General features: G+C 37.3%; 1 protein-coding gene across 3 annotated transcripts in view; it reads left to right on the top strand.

Annotated features, from left to right (window-relative positions):
• Positions 1 to 22516, top strand: part of NAB1 (NGFI-A binding protein 1) — a 44483-nt gene extending 21967 nt beyond the window's left edge. For 2 of the 3 annotated variants that reach the window (XM_060622395.3, XM_060622396.3), the window contains exons 4-8: positions 2247 to 2298; positions 14314 to 14403; positions 16043 to 16205; positions 18160 to 18273; positions 19989 to 22516. In XM_060622395.3, coding sequence (XP_060478378.1) covers positions 2247 to 2298; positions 14314 to 14403; positions 16043 to 16205; positions 18160 to 18273; positions 19989 to 20077 — 508 coding nt within the window. In that variant the 3' untranslated portion in view covers positions 20078 to 22516. The remainder of the gene's footprint in view (positions 1 to 2246; positions 2299 to 14313; positions 14404 to 16042; positions 16206 to 18159; positions 18274 to 19988) is intronic. The other variant, XM_060622397.3, reaches the window with a different exon arrangement.
• The last annotated feature ends 2013 nt before the right edge of the window (positions 22517 to 24529 follow it).

Raw genomic sequence — 24529 nt, 5'->3', positions numbered from 1 at the left:
TGTGTAGGCTTTTTTGTATACTCGCTTACCATATGAACTTGTTGAACTCTCTGAGGAAGCACAGGGGTTCCTTTTGCTGCAGGGTGTTTGCAAGCTAATGAGATTAGCAGAATAGATAAAAAAGACTCCATTGATGAGTATTTAAGGGAAAATTGAAAGATACCAGATGATGTGGAATATGGACATGTAAAATATGGAAGTGCAATATGGAATATTTGAAATAAACTTAATTGTTGAAAAGCAGTGTGGTTTTAAAATTTGATATAAATATCTTATTCCTCTTATCTCATCCTCACTTAAACCCTAAGCAAAATGGTGTAGTACCATTTTGATTGTATTCTTCGGTTCCACATGGACCCTAACTTCTCGTTCACCATCAGTTGTATGTGCGACTGCTTCTCTGAGGAGATGCTGATGACCACTGGCATTGGAGTAATTGAATGTGTATTCAGAAACCACATCCTGAGCACCCTCCCCGGCCCTAATAAATCACAGTTTCTGGATGGAACCTTGGAATCCACATTTTCACAAGTATCTCAGATTATTCTGGTGCCTGCTCCAGATTGAAAAACCACTGTTGTAGGCATTTGCTGTCATTGTCATGATTTCCCCCTAACTCCTAGCAGCCTCATTTGCTACCCTGCCTAAAGAAAGATCCCACATGTTTACAAACTGACACAAAGTAAAATTCTGCAGACTGAATGAACAAGCTAATCAAGAGCTGATTCAGTGATATATTTATTTTTTTCACTGTATTCTACAAAATTTCTGACTGCTTAATTTAATTTTTTTAATGTTTATTTATTTTTGAGAGAGAGACTGAGCACGAGTGGGGGGAGGAGCAGAGAGAGAGAGGGAGACACAGAATCCAAAGGAGGCTCCAGGCTCTGAGCTGTCAGCACAGAGCCCGACTGAACCCATGAACCTCAAGATCATGGCCTGAGCCGAAGTCGGATGCTTAACTGACTGAGCCACCCAGGCGCCTCTCTGACTGCTTTATTTAAATGATTTGCTTTAATCAGAGTAATACATATACAGGATTTAGGGAGTCATGCAGTACACAGGGCTTATGATGAAACTCAGCAGTTTCTCTGCTCCACGCCTTCCCCCTTCTGAGTACCACATCACATCCTAGAGGCAGCTGCTTTCAACAGTTTTTAGCTATTTCTTGTAGTATGTACATTATATTTTTTAAGTTAAATATATTTTTAAGTATATAAGACTCTTACATCATGTAAAAGTCAAAACTATGTGAATATGTAATATAAAAAAGTTGCACTCTGGTTCCTGTCTTTTTACCCTCTTCCTCTCCTCAGTGTGTAAACGGTTTTATTAGGTTTTTTTTCAGCTTTCTAGTGTATGTTTATGCACTTGCAAACAAATATAAATATATTTTCTCATTTTTACCTTTTTTCCAAAAAACAATAGGCAGCATATATTTACATTATTCTATATCTTGCTTTTAACGTATCTTGGAGATCTTGTCGTGTTAGTACGTACAGATCTAGCATTATTTTTTGCATCTGCATGGTATTGCATTGCGTGGATATACCATGATTTATTTAACCAGTCCCCTATTGATGGATACTGGAGTTATTTCTAGTCTTTTATCATTATAAATAGCACCATAATAGATAACATCATACGTATTTTGTTGGTTCTGAGATATACTTTTTTTTTTTACTTTTTAATGTCTTTATTTTGAGGGATAACTTAGAATTGATGGCTTATTGTAGTTTAAGTGGCCATAGTATTTCATATATTTGTAGGTACCTTTGGGAGATTTCCCAGAAGAGGGATCTGTAGGTCAAGGGAAAATGCCTCTGTAGTTTCAATAGATAGACAAAATGTATTTTAATCTTATGTAGCCTTAAGCATTCATCTTAAAGAGCCACTGGTCATTTTATCCTGAAGTGTTTCTACTGATTCATAAAAGGATATCATGCAGTGTAAACCTCCTTGATTTTTTTTTTTCCTTTTTCATTTTGTGATCATTACATATTTATTAAGTAATTTCTTTGTGGGTAGTTCTTAGGTAGTGGCCTTTTAAAGTGTATAAGTGTGTCTGCATATTTTTCTAATTTTATTTAGGAGTGATAAAAAGTCTCTTCTTTATTATGTCCATGTTCACTATGAATCTCTTATTTCCAGTGTAAAGGTTCCAGTGGTATATGTTTTGGTGGAAGTTTATAGATTGAGATGTCTTCAGGATAAAATTTTTTACCTTCTCAAGTTTTTCTCTTCAGGTCAAAATGTGGAGAAAGAGATGAATTATCTCCGAAGAGAATTAAAGTGGAGGTAAGATTATGCATTATATATTTTCATGCTAATAATGTTTATTTACTAATTCAAACCAAAAAAAAAGGATATTCCATGAACAAGTGAAAAATGTGAATTTTGGAATCTTTAAAACAATACAGAATTTTGTTGCTTTGAAGTATCTAATTTGAACTAGGAAACTGAAGAAATTCTTAGAAAACAATGATGAGATTGATGTCCAGTCATTTTATTACAGCTTGATATGTCGGTGGGTGTTGCTTATAGATTTAAAACTCTCCTGGTTACATGATTTCTTTCTTTTTTTTTTTTTTTTAACTTTATCTATCTATCTATCTATCTATCTATCTATCTATCTATTTTTTTGAGAGAAAGAGAGATCACAAGCAGGGGAGGGGCAGAGAGAAGGAGAGACAGAATCCAAACCAGTCTCTGCACCATCAGCACAGAGCTCATTGTGGGGCTCGAAGTCACAAACTGTGAGATCATGACCTGAGCCACAATCAAGAGTCGGACACTAAACCCACTGAACCACCCAGGGGCTCCAAATGATTTCTTTTATAATCTTATTTACATCATTTAGTCATCTTATCAAATACGTTTAGAGGAGCCAAGGTTTATTTATATTAACAATCTGAGAGAAATGACAATTTAGTAGCTGCAAGTAATGGAGACTTGCCTATAATTAAGCCTCTTAGAGGATTGTGGTTGAGGCTGTCCCTTCAGATTTTAGGCTTGCAAGAGGTAAGGTGGGAGTTGAGCAAGAAAAACGTGCTTTTGTTAGGGCTGTCAGAACTATAGAATGGTTTAAAAACCACTGTCCCTTAATTTGGAATAAATACTTTTTAAAGGCCAGTCTGAAGCAGAGTAGAAATTTGAAGTCAGAGAGCTCCTTCCTTTTTTTCTTGGGCAGGGGATTGACAAGGGGGGGGAGGGGGGGGTCATTAATTCTCTTAGCCATCCATTATTTAATTTCAAGTTCAAACAAATAAACTATGTTTGACTATCCTAAATTGTCTCATTATTTTAACTAAGCATCTGTTTGGACTATTCTTTCAGCCATACCAAAGCCACAGTTATCTTTTAAAAACATAAATCCTGGGGCACCTGGGTGGCTCGGTTGAGCATCCAACTTTGGCTAGGATCATGATCTCATGGTTAGTGAGTTCGACCCCCACATCAGGTTCACTGCTGACAGTGTAGAGACTGCTTCCGATCCTCTGTCCCCCTCTCCCCTGCTTGTGCTCTGTCAAAAATAAAAAAATAATAATAAAAAAAACAAACAATTACAAAAGAAAAAAAGGAAGAAAGAAAGAAACAAACATAAATCCCTTCCTTGCTTAAATCTTTCCAGGGCTTTTCTACCGTACCTAGAATAAAATCTACACTTTTTCCTGAGGCATCTAAGATCCTCTATGATCTGACTCTAACTTTGTATCTCTGGCCTCATCTGCTACCACACTTCCCCATTCTTACTGTGTCCCAGCTACACTGACCCACTTTCTGTTGCTGGAACATGCCAAACTCATTTGTGCCTCATCACTCACTGTTCCCCTACCTAGATCTTTAGCTCTTCACCTGGCTTTAGCTCATAGCTGAGAATTTGCTCTGACATAGCTGCTTCCCTTTCTAAAAGGGCACCTTTACCTCAAAATCACATTTAGGCTCATTTTCCTGGTTTGTTTGTTTTCATAGCACTTACTGGTACATGAAACTATTATGTATTTATTTTTATTGTCATTCTTCCCCATTAGATGAGAGTACAGCTCTTATCTGTCCACTACTTTATACTCAGATTTTATAATAGTGCCTTGCACTTAATAGGCACTTAATAAAATCTGTTAGATGAAATAATGAATGGCCATGGTTAAGCATCTTTGATTTCTTAAAAACTTTAGCCTAAAGCATTGGTTCTTAAAGAAGGGAAGAATTTAAAACGTTGTGCTTATATTTGTAATCAACCTCTTATTAGATCTTGAGTAATGTTTAAGATGGGTTAGCTTCAGATACTATGCAAAAAAAAACTGTTGAAATGATCCAAAAGGCCATTAGAAGATAATCTAACTAGTGAAATAGTTTTATCCTGTTGCATCCCAAGATAATGAGAGAGAATCCCTGTAGATTTGGTGACTCTGCCACTGAGAGGGAAGGCAGGTAAACACAGAGACTGCTAAGAAGGCACGTGCCATCAGAGAGAGGATTTAGAGGAAAAGGTATAAAACCTACCCAGTGACTGGGAAAGGTAGTCAGCTGCTAGGCTAGAAGTTCTGACCACCTTCCTCTCCCACTGTTGGCCCTGACTCAGGACCTGTTGTGATCCTGACTCAGGCTGTTCTCACATTTAAGCCCCAGTTTCCCTCATTGTCTGTCTGCAGAGATCACTGTTGAACATTGAAAGTTTGAGATCACGATGGGGCGCCTGGGTGGCTCAGTCGGTTGGGCGGCCGACTTCAGCTCAGGTCATGATCTCGTGGTCCGTGAGTTCGAGCCCCGCGTTGGGCTCTGTGCTGACAGCTCAGAGCCTGGAGCCTGTTTCGGATTCTGTGTCTCCCTCTCTCTGACCCTCCCCCATTCATGCTCTGTCTCTCTCTATCTCAAAAATAAATAAACGCTAAAAAAAATTAAAAAAAAAAAAAGAAAGTTTGAGATCACGAATCTCATGGACTGTTTGATCTGTAATTTTTTTCTTGTTAGGCTGTATTGATAAATCTTTCTGACCTTCTCAGTGGCTCTTATCTGAAATTTAAGCAAAATATTTTTTGTATCCAGTCACAATGTTTTGAGTTTCATTTTAGTAGTTCAGAGCATTAGGTTATAGCATTAGATGTGACCCTTCTATTCCTTTAAATATGTTGCACTATAGATAATTGAATGATAGTTCTGTATGGTTAGTTTATTGTTTTACTAGTGTTCATAAAGCCATTTGAAGGGTTCTGGATTTAGAATTAAGATAATCAGCATTTTATTTTTCTGTGAATAACAGTTCTAACCTCTCCCAAATAAGATACATGACTAGTCAACTGCAGGCTACTTTATTTTTTAATGTTTATTCTTGAGAGAGAGAGAGAGAGACAGACAGACAGACAGACAGAGCATAAGCGGGGGAGGGGCAGAGCGAGAGAGGGACACAGAATCTGAAGCAGGCTCCAGGCTCTGAGCTGTCAGCACAGAGCCTGACACGAGGCTCGAACCCATGAACCGTGAGATCATGACCTCAGCTGAGGTTGAATGTTAAATGCTCTTACAGACCACTCTTGATGTTTCCCAGAAAGAAATAGGGACTTTAACTTTGAATTTAGGGCAGTTTACTTTTTTTTGTTGGTTTGTTTTTAATTTTGTTTTGTTTTTGCTTAGTTTTTTAAAAGCACTCCTGTGTTGCAGGGTGACAGTATCTCTTCAGAGTGTGTGAGTGTGTGTGTTATGCATGTGTGTACCTACACCTGTATCCACTGTAATCCTTTGCAAGATATACAGTATTGGCATAAGTCCTTGTCCAAATTCTTTTGTGTACTGTAATTCAGATTTGAGATAGTGGAGCTATTCATTGGTTCTGGAAGCTGGTACTGAGCTAGTTAGTATTGTATAGGTTTGTTACTCCCTTAAGACTTTTCATCAAGTATTAGTGCTTTGTCTAGATCTACTTTCTATGTGGCTACTGCGAAGGGGAGAGTTTCTGGCATGAGGAGAAATTAAGGGAGGCTCTGTTGAGTAGATAACTGTTTGAGCTGGTTTATTTTATTTTTAAAAAAAATTTTTAATCTTTATTTATTTCTGAGAAAGAGAGAGAGTGTGAGCGGGGGAGGAACAGAGAGAGAGGGAGACACAGAATCCAAAGCAGGCTCCGGGCTCCGAGCTATCAGCACAGGGCCCGATGCGGGGTTTGAACCCATGAACCGCGAGTTCATGACCTGAAGTTGGACACTCAACCAACCAACTGAGCCACCCAGGGCTGGGTTTTAAAATAAGGGTAGGATTTCAGAAGGTAAAGATGTGGGGTGGAGGGTAGAAGGGCATCACAAAGGTAGTCTATCTAGCATGGGCAAAGACACAGAGGAGAAAATCCTGTGCATTTTTAGAGAACAGTGAGAACAGTTTGTTCAGAATATATGACTGACACCAAGGACTTCATAAGTACAACTAGAAAGATTTTAGAATTCTTTTAACATAGTGTTTCTTATTTCATTTGAATTACTAATTCTCTATTAAAAGAATATACTATAAAGATAACCTTAGCACATTGTAAATGACAGCAGATTACTAATTACTAGGTCCATATGAATGAGAATTTTGTCTTTAATTTTCATGTTTCTGAAATCCTTGACAGTAACTAATTGGCATACATGCCAAGTTGCTGACTTCTTTTCATTTTAAAAAGATAATTAAGAAAAAAAATTTTAAGTTTATTTATTTTTCTTGAGAGAGAGGGAGAAGAGTGCATGAGCAGGGGAGGGGCAGAGAGAGGAAGAGAGAATCCCAAGCAGGTTCTGCACTGTCAGCACAGAGCCTGCCTGCCCAACACAGGGCTTAAAGTAAGGATCCTTGAGACCATGACCTGAGCCAAAACCAAGAGTTGGACGTTTACCCAACTGAGCTACCCAGACACCCCTTAAAAAAGATAATTTTTATAATGAACAAAAAGAAATGTAATGTCAGTAGATAAAATAGAAATGACATCACAAATAGACACGTAAGGGAAAGAAAAAATTTCTTGCGTGCCATTATCAGTGCATTAGGATAAACTAACGAAACTAAATGAAAGTGTTTTCTTGTTGCTGAATTATGTAATTTCCTGAACTGTTTGTGAAGGATTGGCTAGAAGTTTTAAAATCCTTGTCTGATATTTTTCCTCTTATTATGTAGTGAGTTGTTCCCTTTTAAAGATTTTTTTTAATATAAAATTTATTGTCAAATTGGTTTCCATACAACACCCAGTGCTCATCCCAACCGGTGCCCTCCTCAGTGCCCATCACCCACCCTCACCTCCCTCCCACCCGAAAGATATTTTGTAATGGTAGTTTTGAGAGTGTGAGCCAGTGCGAGTGGGGAAGGGTCAGAGAGAGAGAGAGAGAGAAAGGGAATCCCAAGCAGGCTTCTTGCTGGCCGGATGGAGCCCGGCTCTGGGTTCTATCTCAGGAACTGGGAGATCCTGACCCGAGCTGAAATCGAGTCAGACTTGCAACAGACTGAGCCACCCAAGCACCCCAGTTGTTCCCCTTGAAGGATAGTTAGCTATTTATTTGATTGTTTTTGTTTAATACAGGATACATATTATAGTAAAGTACTCAGCATAATCTGTTGTCCTTAAGTAGCACTCCTTTCTACAGGGAAAGTTTGACATTAAAAAACCTAGAGATTTTAGGGGCGCCTGAGTGGCTCAGTTAGTTGAGCCTCTGACTCTTGATTTCAGCTCAGGTCATGATCCCAGGGTCATGGCATGGAGCCCCGGGTCAGGCCACCCCACACTGAGTGTGGAGCCTGCTTAAGATTCTCTCTCTCCTTCTGTCCCTCTACCCCACTTGCATGTTCTCTCAAATAAAATTAAAAAAACAAAACAACATAAAGATGTTGAACTTTCTTTCTGTAATTCCTAGAATAATGAAGTGGACACAGAGGAAAAGCTTGCTAGCTTGGGGAGGCCTTAGGGTAACTCAGTGGAGCCTCTAGGGAAGGCACCTCTTCAACCCTGTAGGTTAGTAAGCAAGGCTTGGGAATATTTCTCCTGTCAAGGCTAGATGAATAACTTGTCCACCTGGAATACAACCCTTGGTGTAAATCCACTTTCAGCTAAAATAAAAATGAATTTTGTTTATTCTTTCCTTTTTTATCAGAAACCCCAAACCTAAGCTCTGGGACACTTGGAAAAATAACTGCTTTTTCCTGAATGTATTGTATGCCTGTCCCTGCTAGGCATTTGAAATTCATGATCACAAACCTTCCTGTCTCTCATTATATGGAGGCTTTATGATTTCTGTGTATAGCCAAGGAGACACCCGTGAAGTCTCAGGAGCTTGCTCAAGTTGCCACATTGCTATCTAGTGGCAGAGCCAGGGCTCCTAATCTAGGTCTGACTCCTAAACTGCAAAGCAGAACTACCTTCCTGGGTGCTCATGAACCTTGGCTATAAAAACACTGTTAGAATTATACCTTTTCTCCTGCTAGTCTAGTATGAAAAGCCAAGCGTGTATAGCAACTGAAGTCTTTGAAGAAAGGGGAAAGGGTGGCAGTTACCATTTTCTGTTTCAAGGAAGCTTATCCGAACAATTAAGTTTTGAGTAGAAAATTTAACAACATAAATTACAAAATGTATTTAAATATAAGACGTTACCATTTGTTAAACTAAATGCTTAGCATGAGGAAAAGCACTGTCTTTGGAAGGAGGTTAAACCGAGTAAATCAAGAAAAATTAGCTTGATTTACTTATACTGTACCTAGGACAGTGTGTTTAAGACAGCTTGACAACTAAAGGGGGTGAAAAACCAACAGCCAAAGTCCCTGGCACTCATATCTTTCCCTCATTTTTAAAAAATATTAATTAGGGGCGCCTGGGTGGCTCAGTCGGTTAGGTGTCCGACTTTGGCTCAGGTCATGATCTCACAGTTCATGGGTTCGAGCCCGCGTCGGGCTCTGGGCTGACAGCTCAGGGCCTGGAGCCTGCCTTGGATTCTGTGTCTCCCCGTCTCTCTACCCCTCCCCTGCTCACACTGTGTCTCTCTCTCAAAATAAAGATTAAAAAAAAAAAAATTTTTTTTTAATATTAATTAAAATAGATTTGAGTTGATAGCCTTTCTTTTTCATTAAGAACATAACATGTTCTCAGAACAAACCCTGTCATTACCTTCAGTGTCGTAAGTAGTGTCTTGGAAGAGAGGAAGGATATGGTGGTTACTGTTCCAATCTCATCTGTAAGTTTTCTTCGTTCACTGACATTGCTGGAAACTAGGGAGAGAGATGGGAGGTGACAGCATTCTTGATCCTGTGTGGGCTGGGAGTGCCAAGCAATCAGAGATAACTGCATGAAAGAAATGCAGTTTGTTAATAGAGTCCAGAAAGTCAGAGAATTGGGGTTTTGAAGAAGAAAGACTTAGAGGAAACATCTGCTAGCAGTTCCAGGGGGGTGGGGGTGGGAGAGGGAGGCAGGGGGAGGGAAGAGGGTCAGAACATCCACCTACGCTGTTACTAAGCTATTGAGAGAAAGCTGGTCTAATTTGATGTAGACTCTTCCCCTCTGGATCAGAAAAACAGAAGCATTACAATCTGCTATTCATATAGAAAGTGTGAGTAGAAAAAAAAAAGGAAAATGCACGTGTGAGGCTGAGAACATCTGTTGGAACAAGTCATTTTAAAGACAGCTAAGCAGTGGCTTTAAAGCTTGCCGGTATTTGGTGGGAAAGTTGAGGAGGAATGGGGGTGGAGACCAATGGGATGAGAGTAATTAGGTCACGAACAGCATCCCACCCTGTGTCTTTTATTTTCTCAGTGCTCAGAATCAGAGTCTCACCAGTAAGGGAACACTGTGATTAATGGCAGCAGCCAAGAATATGACATGAAGATAAATTGCTCATAGCGTGGTACAGCTGGTTCTTGGGAAAAAAGCTTGAGAGACATATAACAAAAGTCCTGCACCAAACATAATATGAAAGACACCAGTTTCTTGGGAATGTTCTCACTTTTATTTCTAAGCCACATATTTTGGGTACCTGAAACCTAGATCATGTAGTGATAGCTCCTCAGTCCTGTATTTTTCCGTTAAGAACTATCAAAGACTGTGGGAGAAAATCAGAATGACTAATGTCTTCATTACAGAGACAGACCACTCATTACTTGGATATTGTTTATTGCTTATTGCATGTTTTTACTTCTCTTTATTAATGAAGGAGCAGTGTCCATTTCCCAAAAACTTGCGCACGCATGTAGAGTTTGAAGTTACCCCTTCCAGCTTTTCCAAATTCTCATGGTTGAATAATCCTGACAGTGATGCCACTGTATGTTTGTATAGCAATGTGGGCTTTTCCAAGAGTCACTGTTTGCATTACTTCATGGAATCCCCACAAATCTCCACTGGCCAGATAAAGCAGATGGTTTAAATCTCCATTGAACAATAATGAAGTTAACTTTCCTACCTGGGATCACACATCTAGTTCTTAACATAAGAAGACTAGATAGATCACTCTTTCTTCTGTGAGTTCCTTTAAAAATACCGGAATATTGGAGATTCTGGCCTGGGCACCCCCCACCCAGGGCTTGTTGAGAAGCTGGAATTCTCTAGTGTAGTTATCCAACCTGACTCTTGCCCCAAGTTCACAACTCCGTGAACCTGCCTTGCAAACTTACCTACACAGAGGTCTCCAGAGGGTAAGATGTAGCCTGTCCCCTACTGAATTCATCAACCTTCTGCTCCCTCCCAAGCCTCCTTCTTGGTGCTGAATTCATTATTTTAGAGAATGTTACCACCAAACTCCTGGTTGCCAAAGCCGTATCTTAGGAATTCGTGTGTTTCTCTGTTGTAAGGCCACTATTCTCTGTCTTGGTCACAGCCTTCTAACCAGTCTCCCTACCACCATCCTTGCCCCCTCAGTACATTGCCCCCATCACATTCAGATTGGACTTTCAGAAACACAGATTGGGTTCATTTTCTCCCTGAGAGCTATGTTTCTCCCTGAGCTATGTTAAATAGTCTCCAGCCTCTCAAGTGTGCCCTCCTGTTCTTTTTGCCTCCAGGCTTTTATATAAGCTGCTCTCTTTCCCTAGAGCCTTCTCTTCTTTCAAGTCTCAGCCTAGATGTCATGCCTTCTGGGAAGCCTTCCCTGACGGCGTCTGTGCTCGGGATCTCTTCGTCCTTGCCTTCTCTAGACTGTTTGCTAGAAGGGCAGGAGGCATGGAGTCCAGGCATCGAGTACTGAGTCTAGAACCTATTATGCAAACAAGAGATTTTGTATGAATGAACAAACAAGTATTTCCAGATTTCCACTGTTCTTTCCACTAGAACAGTTCCCTACCAGTATGGTCAATATTGTCCTGCTGGTTTTAGTGTTAAAAACCCAAGATGTCTAGTATGTAAGTAATCTCTGAGCTGCTTATGCTATATCATAGAAATGCAGTAAGTCACTTAACAGCGTGTTCTCTATTTTACTGTGGTTAAATCCAGTAGCTTTTAAAGGGAACTTAATAAATATCAGTAGCAGACATTTGTTGGGTAATATCTGTGTGCCAAACATTGTGCTAAGTGTTCTTTATCAATTTTTGCTTCTTTAAAATGGTTCTAGGGGCACCTGGGTGGCTCAGTCGGTTAAGCGTCCGACTTCAGCTCAGGTCATGATCTCATGGTCCTTGAGTTCGAGCCCCGCGTCGGGCTCTGTGCTGACAGCTCAGAGCCTGGAGCCTGTTTCAGATTCTGTGTCTCCCTCTCTCTCTGCCCCTCCCCTGTTCATGCTCTGTCTCTCTGCGTCAAAAATAAATAAACGTTAAAAAAAAAAATGGTTCTAAAGTTAGCAGAGTAGACACAGAAAGATGAAATGGTCTGTCCAGTATCACAGCAAATAAGTAGTACAATTGGATTTGGAACTCAGTATAAATCAGAGGGTTAAACCCGTTCAGCTTATGAAAATCCAAGAGATGTGCCTCTGTTTATTGTTAGGAGTTTCATTAAGTATGTAAGTCTAGGACTTTATCGTTTGAGCACGGGCTTTGAAGCCAATGTCCGTAGCTGTAAAATGAGAGAAACCCAGGGTTGTTTGTGGTGGGGATTAAATGAGATAATATATGTAAAATGATAGTTGGGAATTGGTGGTACATGGTAGTCACCTGGAAAATGATAGCTTCTCTTTTCCAAGTCTTCTACTACCTTACCTTGTTGAACTTCAGAACTTAAAGGAGAGATTGCTAAACAGAAAGTTAGATTTTTAGGTCTAAATTAAGTTCTGAGAGAAACACTGAATGACTAAAAAAGTGTACTTTTGATTTAGACTTAGATTATATACACTTGCATAAAGTTCATTCTGGCTCCGTTAATGATTTTCCATACATTCTTCTGAGCCAAGGGTCTTTGGTCTTGTAGGGGCCTAGACAGGAAGCTTTTTTCAATACTAAAAAAATTCTAGGGTGCCTGGGTGGCTCGTCGGTTAAGCGTCCTACTCTTGATTTTGGCTCAAGTCATGGTCTCACAGCTGTGAGATCGAGCCCCACATTGGGCTCCATGCAGAGTGTGGAGCCTGCTTGGCATTCCCTCTCTGTCTCTGTCTGTCTGTCTGTCTGTCTCTCTCTCTCTCTCTACCTGGGCCCCTGCCCTGCTCACATTCTCTCTCTTTCTCTCAAAATAAATAAATATTAAAAAATAAAAATATTGATTATATGTTTACCCACCATAAAGCTACATGAGACCATCTCAAGATGTCAAATTTATTTGCTTCTGACTCCGTTTCATTTCATGTCTTTGAATTTTAAAATAGTAAATTACTACTTAAGAAAGGAAGTTTGGTAGATGAAATCTTTGAAAACATGAGTTTTGCAGTGGAAAAACAAGACCCTGTTGGGGAAAAACTTTTGAATCCGTATCTCTTATTTCAAATAAGATAAAATATTTTGTTATTATCACATCTCTTTCTGCTGCTATTATAAGAACTTTGGTTTTTAATGATTTACCCTTTGTTACACAAATATATAGTTCATGAAACAAGGGGAGAAATGTTTTGGAGGTCAATGACCATTTCTGTGAAGAATCCTTTAGTAGTTTTTAGTAAGGTTACTAAAACCATGCTGTCATGATATTTGTAGATAACAATTTCATGTGGAGCAATAAATTACCAAAAAACCCACAAAATAACTGAGAAAAGTAGTAGATTGACACTTTTATATATACATATAGTGTACAGTGGTAATAATGTAAGTTGGTATATTGTCCAGGAGTAGAGTGCCCGAGGTAGGCTCTGTTTTATGTAAGAATTAAGTATGCATTGATACACTTATTTAGCAGTGATTACATGCTGAAGGCAGTATCTCATTTGCTCCTCACAACAACCCTAACAGATAGTTGCTCTTATCTTTATTTTTCATATGAGGAAACTAACCTTCTGAAAGGTTAAATTACTCATCCAGTGTTAAGTGGTAGAATTGGAACTTGAGTGCAGGTGTTGAGAATTCAAATCCCCATTGCCTCTTACATGAAATGCTGAAGGAGAAATCACAAGTCAACATGGAAGAATTCTGAAATTCGGGTTGGGATTATTGGGTAGCACTTCGAAGGAAATTTACATTGGTTCTTTACGATATTACATATAACAAAATAAAATCCTGATGGACTAGAGAGTTCAATTTAAAAAACAAAGCAAACAAGATAAAGCTTTAGAAAAACTGGAGGGTAGAGTTGAGTATTTATCAAATCTGTAAAGCAGAGTGCATTTCTGAAGTTTATAGGGATAGAAGAATTTACAAAATAAATGTATACACAACTACAGTAAATAAAATGTAACAAAAATTTTTGAATATTGATACCAAAATGCAAACTGGCAAAAATTAAGAAGCCAACACCACCCAGTGCTGGCAAAGAAAACTTATGGTAAGATTAACCAGTGAAGGCCCTTGGGTAGAGGCTGTGAAAGAAAAATGTTCATAAAAATGTCCATCCCTTTGCTGTAATTGTACTTCTGCAATCTATTGTATCGGAAAATCTAAGCTATGGAAAATGCTATTTCCATGAAAATATTTTTGTGGTGGTTTTCAAACCAAAAATAAGAAAAAGAAAAGAATGTCCAGTATGAAGATAGTGAATATTACTAGTTGAACCACTAGATGAATGAAATGCTATGTGAAATGTATAAACGTATAAATCTTTTTCTCTTTTTCATTTGTATTTTTACTGATGTTACAGCTGTAGAAATAAAGTTCGTACCATAAAAGTCTGAAGTGAAGTATTATACATTAAAATTTTAATCATGATTACTTGAACTGTAGGATTAAAGCTGTTTACTTGGGCCTGTCTTCCCAGTTCTGATATTTTATTTACAAACTCCAACTAAAAAGGACTTATGCTTTGGCCCATAGGATGGATTTCCAGATTTCCAGGATTCTGTGCAGACACTCTTCCAGCAGGCTAAAGCTAAGAGTGAAGAACTTGCTGCTCTTAGTTCACAGGTAACGTAAACCACCAGTTAACATTTCCTAATAATGTCTGTCGATGAACAATAAATGGCTGCTTCGGTTAGCTTCGGTTTTAAGCATCCAGGGATTGGATTCCTTTCTGGTGGTTTTTTAAATGTCATCTGATCCACAGCTGTATCAACAAGATAGCAACAACAATGTAGTTTGATTTGGTTATGAGCAGAATCTGATAGAGTGATATTTATTCTTTGTAGTTTGTAGGAAGAAAGACAGATTCTCTACCTAAGAAAACTCAATTTGGTACCAGGAAAACAGCCATGTTGACTATGGCTGTGTGTAATACAACTCTGAGATAAACTAGAACTCGTTCTCAACACAACATCAATTGCCATGGTAGCTATTGTTAAATCATTTCAATTCGTGTATGGTAACAAAATCCTTAAATTAATGTGTAGCTTCAGGTGCTTTTGCTATTGAGTTATTGTTGTATGTGAAAATTAACATTTAATTTAAATCTAATTTAACATTTCTAAAAGGTGTTAATTTAATTTAACCTTTTAGAAAACACTGTAAGTTTTATTCCTGTTGATCTTCTGCCTAGTGACTGCTTCGGGTCAAATTCAGTAGTCCCAAGTCTTGTTTTTGTCTTGTTCAGAGGATGAAAACTCCATTTCCTCCTCAGAAATCTTGCTGAAGTTTTATCAATTAATAAGCTCGAGTGAATCGACATTACTGTTCTTTTGATCTGGTTTATGTGCATTCAGAAAAATAGCATAAGCTTTTATCCCAGTCTCTGAATTAATATTTTTCACCTGTTGATTTTTACTACTGTGAATCAGGATTTTTCGTAACTAATTTTATATAGGAGCTTCCTTGTGCTACTGTTTTATATGGAATGGTAGTGATTCCTATCTGCATTTTGATTATTACCTGCTTGGCAAAATACATAAATACAGTGCTTTCAGTGTCACATGTAAGTAACTTAAAGCAATACATAAAGAAGAAACTTACAAAACACACACAGAGATAAATTTGTATGTCAGCCAACTTAATTGTGATTTTTAAAGCATGTCTTTTTACGATTGGTTGGGAAATACCGCAGTCTCATTCCACAAGCAAGGTGAAGATTCTTGTTGGCACTCGTGTTTCCTGCATAATTTGCATTGTTTGATTTTGGTGGGAGGTGTATTTGTCTTGTTCTTCTAGACAGCCATTTTACACCTTTTCTCCCCCAAACATACTGTCATCATATCAGAGCATGTGTAGTGCCAGATCCTAAAATAAAAAATGCCAAGATGTCACCCTGTGTGTTAGAAGCAGATTATAGCAGATGTTGCTGTTGCTCTGAGGTTCCTTTTTAAAAAAAATATTTTAAAGGACTCAGTACTTTGGGAAACAAAGCTAAGGTTATTTTGCCTTTGAGCTGAAGTGGAATTCTCTTTCAAGGATGAGCAGGAAGGTTTTTTTCTTTTGCACAAAATCCAACATTTTATGTTTTACCACGATGATATAGACATCTAAGCATATTTATGGAATGTGTATACCACATGAAGTGTGAACTAATTTAATGAATACTAAATATATTTGCTGGAGTCTGAAATTGGCATCTTTAAACCATTAAAACCATGTAGAATGTTTTAGTTACTGATTTTATTTTTGCTTTACTTACTAGCAGCCTGAAAAGGTGATGGCAAAGCAGATCGAGTTCCTTTGCGCCCCAGCTGGCTGTGAGAGACTGCAGCATGCTGAGAGAAGACTGTCCGCGGGGCTGTACAGGCAGACGTCGGAAGAGCACAGCCCTAATGGCCTGGCTGCTGACAGCTCTGACGGACAAGGTACCTCTCGAGAGTGGCCTACGCTTCTAGCGCAGTTGCTAGGTGCACGTCAGAGAGAAACAAAAGTTTGCCTACTTTTAAATCTTAATATTTTAGAGAGATTATTTTATACATTCTGTGTAAAAATTAATTGGTAAATTGTCTCTTTTTTAAAAAGAAGGAATTCATCCTGCAAATGTAACTCGTAATTATTTGGGGTTTTTTTTTTTATTTGTATGTTTGGTTTTTACCTTATTATCCCTAAACAGTAGCCGACACATGCATTTGCCATGTATTTTGTAAAGGGTGAGTGGGAATGGGGAACGTAAACATTACAGATCATTTCCCCCCAAGAAACTGATTCCATGGGAGACGTTTGTCATTTTTTAAAAGACCACAACTTCATACTTTTTTAGACTTCAAAAACAGATTTATCTATGAAATTTATAACATTTGGTTTCTAAGGGAATATGGTTAACTGCTTCTAAAGTACTGTGACGAGAGTAGAGATTTGTAGAGATAGTATACAAATGGAGAGACTTGAAGAAATTTTGTATTCTCTCAGGCTTTAGATTGGCCTACAGTCCCTATGAAAATATTTTGTGTGGTATGTTGGAGATTGTTCTCTTAGACATTTAGGTTTAGAAAGCTATGATTCATGAGTATTTTTATCATTTTAAAAATTATTTTCATTTTTTTGTATTCACACATGAAGAAAATCTCAAGTCATTGTCATTTACTCATAGTATTTCCTGGGTGCCGCCAGGCATCCTTCTGGGCACTGAAGATGCATCAGTGAAGTTAAGTCCCTGCTGGCTTGGAGCTTATGCTGCAGTGGAGGAAGATAATAACTAGCTTCAAATAGTGATATGTGTCTGAAGAAAAACAATAATTTTTGTAGGACCGTCTTTTTTGTTTTGTTTACATATTATTACAGTTTTCTAGAGAGTGGTTACTACTGTCAAAATATTAGATTTCTTTCTAAGTAACAATACCATCTTTTTGTTGTTTTTTTTTTTTTGGAGAGAGAGAGAGAGAGGGCGCAAGTGAGCGAGGGGGCAGAAAGAGAATCCCAGGAAGGGCAGAGAAAGAAAGAGAAGTGGGCTTCACCCGAAGAGGGGCTTGAACTCAGAACTGTGAGATCATGACCAGAGCCAAAGTCAGATGCTTAACAACTGAGCCACCCAGGTGCCCCAGTAACAATACCATCTTAATAAGCATTCGCCAAATGTAGAGTAAAATATGTCAGCTGATTTCAGAGTACTGGAGGAGAAGAACATTCCTCCTTTTTAAAATATTATGGAAACTTTATAGTTGAGGTCTTGTTTAACTTCTCTAAGTCATCCTTGACAGTTAAGACTCAAAAGGGTTAAGAAGCAAAAGCAAAATTAATGAAAGATTTGGTGACTCTTAATTTGTGAAACCAGGACAGTGCACTGTGGGGTAGCAGTCAGCTCTGTGTGATGGATTTAGGATTGTGACCGAGAATAGGATTTGGTGCATTAAGCGTGATTACCACATCTGTGCTAATTCCGTCTTCATGGATTTACCATAGACTTTGTTGTTAACAGGAAGTTGCTTGAAGCCTTCTCTGTCTCTAGTGTTATTATATAGTTAATGACATGTCTTGGTAAATAAAATGGTTGCACTGCTAAGAAAATGCCTTACTCGGGGGATGTATTACATGCTAAAGCTGGAGTGCTTACTGGAAATCCCAGTCTTTTGTTTAGTTCATGTTTCAGTCTTAATGTCCCGACAGATTCATAAACCTTGGAACTAGCGTGAATTGCCATTTCCCTCTTAAGTTATCATTTAAGATATTTCTCTAACTCTTATTCAAATTGTTCAGTGCCTGTTGGCCTTCCTTACTTCTTTCCTAAGGAGTGTTCAGGCAATTTGTGAAAACTTATTTTTAAGAAAAACCACAAAGTGTTTTTAGTATTGTTCATGTTGCTTTTTTCCCCCTTTTCATTAGGAGAAAGACCTTTGAATCTCCGAATGCCTAATTTACAGAACAGACAACCCCATCATTTTGTGGTGGATGGAGAGCTGAGTAGACTTTATCCCAGTGAGGCAAAGTCCCAGTCAGGTAAGAATATGGGATATTATTAGAGTAACACTTGAATAAAATATCTTTAAATTCTGTTTTCCTGCCCTCCACTGTCATTCCCTACTCCCCTCCAACCCTGTGTCCACCCCCCACCCGCCAAAAAAAAAAAAAAAAAAGGTCATTTACTAACAATGTTACTAGTCAGTTTTTCTCCTTTGGGAAATAATAGATTGCTCGAATAATAGCAAGTCTTTTGTTTGTTTGTATAAAGTAGGCTTGAATTCATGACCCTGGGATGCTTGACTCGGGATGCTTGACCCCGAGTTAGGGTCTTAACTGGCTGAGCCACTCAGGTGCCCCATTAGCCAATCTTTTTTAGAAAATGGTATTCCAAAGAATTGACAGAAGCTTATGAAGGTTGATACTATTTTGATTAGCTATTACACGAATGGTTACTTTTATACAAGATTTAAAACCAAATAATACATGGCTGATTTATGTAATTACCTTTTTCCAGCCTTTCATAATGTGAAATTGAGGGGTTACATGTTTCTTTTCATACTAAGAAAACCCTGTACACCAAGTCTAAACTTTTCTTACAGATGCATTTTGGGGGTGATATTTATATTTCAGAAGTAAACTGAACTCCATAAAGGAAAAGTTATTCCTTATTACTGTTAGATGTTTACCTATTTTCACTCAAGAAAAAGTGAGTTAGACACAGTATTAGAGAACAACACCATTTGAAAATATGTAGTATCACTCAGCCTTTGAGTTAAAGTAACTTCACTTGAAGTCCATTGCTTCATCTGTAAAACAAGTATCATTTCTATCGCATGGAGTTAATGAGTGTTCTACAGGTAGCATATATATAGAATTGTCTGGCTGATAGCATATATATATATAGAATTGCCTGGCTGATAGGAATTCAGTAAATGGTAGCTACTGTTTTTATACTCTTGCTAAATTTAAAATCTACTTTTTCATAGAGAGAGTAAATTCATAAATTGAACTGCCTAATTTCGGATCAGCTATTCGTATTGGTTACATTTCTAGAATCCTTTTCAAAGTGTGTGCATATATATTTGTCTTTTAGTGCTAGTGCTTCCTATCAGTGCTCTATGCTGTCATTCTCTGGTGTTTTTGTGAGGTTGAAATAACTGCACACACCTGACTCCAGGAAATGGTTCCTTATGAAAGTAGTCTTCGTTCTTCTATCATGTGTCATGGCTGGAGATACTTTTAAAGATAGTTCTGTGTTGAAATGTGGAAGTTTTTTTTTTGTCTCTTTTTTTCATTGATAGTGATTAAATATTTTAGCCAGTAACTTTGTATACGTGTGACCCATTTTATTTCACATATATTTTTTTATCATGTTGAACCAAATGTTAAATAAAAATATGGTCTATTTGTTAAATGCTTTTTTGTGCCTTTCATCGTTTAACTCTCATGCCGCCCTATATAGATACTATCCCCATTTTACAGATGAAGAAAGATACTAAGGCTTAGAGAGGTGTGTACGTTGCCTGGAGATGTGCACAGCTAGTAATTGGCAGAGATGGAATTTAAATCCAGAATCGAAGCTCTTAATCACAAACTCTATAAACATAAAATGTTTTTATGGAATTGCAGAATTATGAATAGTTGATACTGTTTGCTGTGGATTTGGGGGATTTGTTTCATATGTTTGAATTTGTTTTTTGTGATCCATTGATTTTAAAGTATCAACACACCCTGTTTCCATTTTTATGCAGAGAGTCTTGGGATTTTAAAAGACTACCCTCACTCAGCTTTTACTTTAGAAAAGAAAGTCATCAAAACAGAGCCTGAAGATTCAAGATAGCTGTGATTCTCCCACTGTTCTCTGGAAATGGCATTCAGTTTAAGGATAATAATGCTCCATCATAGAAATAAGCCTTAATAACCAACGTTGCCTCATTCAGCTCAAACAGATTTCATAGCCAAAGCATAAGGATTGATACAGTAGTCTGTGGAAACCAGGAAGACAAAACAACAGCCACAAAAGAGAAAATTGAGAGAATGTTGCAATCTGTAACAGAAATATTGATCCATTCACATTCCTGTGTAAGTCATTTTACGTGGAAAAGCTTACAAATTAATATTGTAAGCATTCATTATTTAAGAATGTACAATGTATTTGTGTAATTTATAGAAGTAAAAGCTAGATGTGGAGACCTGTTTGGTCCAATAGATGTGGATACAGTTTATTTTACTTGAAATTTCACTGTCTACTTTTAAGTGTATTTAGCATAGATATTATTATTTGTTAGAGTTTAGATCTTTGCAGTCATAAAGAAAGTTTAAGTGATGTAGTTATTGGCAAGGTTGCAATGACTTTGGAAAAATGGAAAGCAAATGGCTTAATTTAAACCAAGAAAAATATTGTGTATTTAATATTTGATAAAACTGATTTTAATAGGAAATGTGTCTTTTTTAGTAGTAAAATGTCACTTTTGCTGGCTTAATCAGGCACATTTATGCAATTATAAATACTAAAGTAAGTTTAAAAATGGGCACTAGAGTAGCAAATCTCTTAGTCGACTCAGATTGCATTATATCATTGTATCGTAACAAAAATAGGAAGCTATTACTTGGACAGAGTATTTGAAACAAGTGAACTGATGTGTAAAAGCCTTGACTTAAACATTGTTATTTAAGAATGTGTTAAATAGATTAAGGCATAATAAGTTAACCCCAAATGTGATAAGGATGGTGACTAGTAAAAAGGCTATAATATATAATATTATAGAGTAAGAACCATTTTATATCCAGAAATTCTTTTTTATGTCCTAGATAAAGTCTGAGAAAGTAGGTGGCTCTCCCTGGGGAATGTCTCACCACCCAGACCGTAACAAGTGTGGACAATCACTACATCCACATTTGCAGGCATAATTCTGTGGACATTTAGTTGACACCTGTATTTGTTATTTATTTTACAATTTTGTGGACCTTTCATATTTGTGTCTGCAGTTTTTTTCTTAAAATTCATTTTAGCTTGAAAGTATGTTTTAATTTCTTCCCCCTAATTAGTGGGCTGTGTGCATATTTATGGGGGTGTGCTTAAATGTTAATAATGTACTTGCATACTTAGGAGAATTTCACATTGGAATCCATAGTTTAAAAGAACCAAATACTATTTCTACCAATTTACATTTTTTCTTTTGGTTTAAAAGAAGACATTTGACCGCTTTACCTACTTCCTCCAGATTCATCTAAACCCAGATATTGCTGACAACAGCATACTGAGTTGAATATGTGGGGTTTTTTTGTTTTTAATTCTGCTCTAGGTCATAATTGTGTACAAAATACTCAGTTGTACTCTGTTATACTAAAATTCATCAGCCAAATGTTGGATGAAATGTCAGGACTGTAGTCTCTGATCACTGTCACATATATAATTGCTTTTTCATTTTGATATGTAGAATAGCTTTACAGTAGAAACACCAGTAAACAACTTTTATACTATTGAAAGGCTCTTTCCCCTACCTAAATGTTTTAATTGTACCATAGTGTTTAGCCCACTGAAGAAGCTTTTTATGGACCTTGCAACTTCGTTGCTAGCGTGAGGTTGATTATTGTGGTGGTATTGTTCACTGTGTAGAAATAGTAGGAGTATGATTTAAATAGATTGTTCAGTTTTTAATATTAGCCATAGAACTGGTTAGTATCTCAGTAGTTTCATGAAACGTTTCCTGTATTCTAATCTATTTTGAGAAATTTTGTGGGTTTTTTTTAATTGTGTCTTACAGTTCAAGTTTGTAGATTTTAATAAGCAACAATTTTTAAAGATGCGGTAATCTTCCAACTAATATTTATCCATCTTTCATGGCCCCACAAACTGCATCTTTAAATCCATAAATAAGTTTCCGTAAGTATCATACTTTCCTGGTCTTTCAAGCTTAGTGATAAGGGGGAAGCACAAGAAAAATTTCAGTAGAATACAGTTTTTATTTTGTAAACACTAATGTATTAAATTTGCTATACATTGAAGCAAATAATATATATTTTTATTTGAATTGTATATATGAATTGGATGTTATAATTAGTTGATTTTTTTCATTGTGTTGGAGGTATTTTCACTGAACAAGGTCAATTGGTTACCTCAGTATTACAGCCAATATAGTCCAAGGGACCATTTCTCCCCAAGTCTGTGTTGTACTTTATTATGTGAAGTCTGCGTTTCTGTGACTCTTAAATCTGTTGGTGAGGTGGGACGAGTGCACTTGCTTCCTGTGGCAATAAAGATTTTCTGTGCCTCACACATTTATGTGTATAGAACTTTCTGCATAGCACTTTTCACAGTAGGTATTAGTAGTCTTCTCCGCCTCCCCTCTGTGATTTTTTGGGCTGGACTTGGGTGTTAGGAGCCAGGGCCAGGACTTCTCTCTTTAAGTCAAAACTAAATATCATTGTCTGCCTTCATTTCTAGAAAGTTACTTGGCAAACAGTTACTTAATTTCACTCTGTCGGGGATGGCGTTTGGTTTATATTGTTCTCACTTAAGAGAAGTTTACAAAGACATTGTAAAAACTATCCACCGTATCTAACCAACTAATAAATTAAAGGAGGAACATTAGGATTTAACATTTATGATACACTAATATTTATAAAGTGTTAATGTGATTTGGCCTCAGTGTTACAGCTAATTACATGATATTGAGCCAAACTGTGGTAGAGAATTAGCAAAAGCTTTGCAGTGAAGTTTTAATTGATGAGTTTGGTGGGTTAATAAAGAGCTTCATTGTGTCCCAACACTGTGCTAGATGGTAGGATGAGGGTGGAGGCCACAGAGGAAACCTAAGACATGATCCTTGCCCTTTGTGAATCCAATACCTAGTTGAATTGGAACTAATACCACTCAGATAAAAATACAGATTTTCATGTGTTACAGACTTGGGATGAATAAGGAGCTGACATTTATGTGTATTCTGTGTTTAGTAGGCATTATGGGAGTAGGCACTTCACAGGTGAAAGAAAGCATATTTAGTGATTGAGATGCAGAAGAGATCAGCCACGACTAGAATAGTTAACAGAAGGCCATGAGATGTGATAAAAAGCCATAGCAGTTGCGCATTTCTCTTTGAGGCCACTTAAAAAAAAAATTATTAGGTTGTTGTTTTTTGTTTTTTTTTTTTTTTAAGTTGAATACCAGTTACATCTGCTTGCCAGGATAGTAGTTCTTTTGACCTGCCCACTGAACCTGTCAAAAGGCAGGGGGAAATTGTGTTTTTTCTTGATTTTCCTTGATTAACAAAACCACTTGGGTAAAAGCTTTAGGACGTGGTGATTATGAGGCTACTAGCACCTAGTGTACCTTTATAATTATAGTTGGCGGTATTTAAGACTTAAAACCTAAATAAGCATGCAAGGAATTTTCTCACATACTTGGTTACTCAAATGTTAAAAAGTATTATTGACACGATACCTCTTTTACTTGTATGCGTGTAACTTCACTTATTGCACTGAGACTTCAAAAGAAGATCAACCAAGGTATTAACCTACTGAAATTGAGGAGGTCTGTCTCTTATAGGAAATGAATTCGGTTAAGTAAACAGCTAAAGTTAGAGTTGAGTAAATGTTTTGTGTTTGTAACAGCTTAAAGCATATAACCAAATATGGTAGCTGCTATTTAACTAAAAACCACCTTATGGTCCAGCTGTGTGCCTGGGTGTTGTTTCAGGGAATCCAGGCTTATTTATTTATTATATTATCCGTGGGTGTCCTCATAAATGAGATTCTCAAGTGGGCCTCCAAAATTAATAAAAGAATGAGCCAATGTTCAGAAATTTATTTTTATTGTAAACCCGTTTAATCTTAAAAAAACCCTACTGTTAACTATTTCCTTACTGACTCTGTAAGATGATGCTTATTTTACATAGAAGTGACCAAAAGCTAAATGCGAGGGCCAGAGTTTTTCTTACTTTTTGAGTATGCACTGGTTAAAGCTTTAAAACCTCTTCTCTGACTTCCATTTCTACCGACCTTTGAAAAAAAAATTTTAATTACCTTGAAGGTCTTTTTATTTTTTTGTATGTGTGCAGAAAAAGCTAATCGGAAATTTATTTTTTAAGTTCCAACTTGGCAAGTCTTTATCAGTGGAGAAAATTTTAACAATCACTTTTAAGGGAACAATGAATAATGACTGGTTCTGCTTACAGAATTGGTTAACTAAGCTTCTTTCTTTCTTTATTCTTTCATATCCTCCCTGTCTTTTAAAGGCCATGAAACTTCTAAGTATTAAAACAACATCTTACTGAATTCTGGGTCTCCTGGT

Source organism: Panthera onca, chromosome C1 (assembly GCF_046562875.1).
Source record: "Panthera onca isolate mPanOnc1 chromosome C1, mPanOnc1 haplotype 2, whole genome shotgun sequence".
Classification (NCBI taxonomy): domain Eukaryota; kingdom Metazoa; phylum Chordata; class Mammalia; order Carnivora; family Felidae; genus Panthera; species Panthera onca.
The sequence above is the reverse complement of the archived record's forward strand: the minus strand, read 5'-3'. Positions and strand labels throughout refer to the sequence as shown.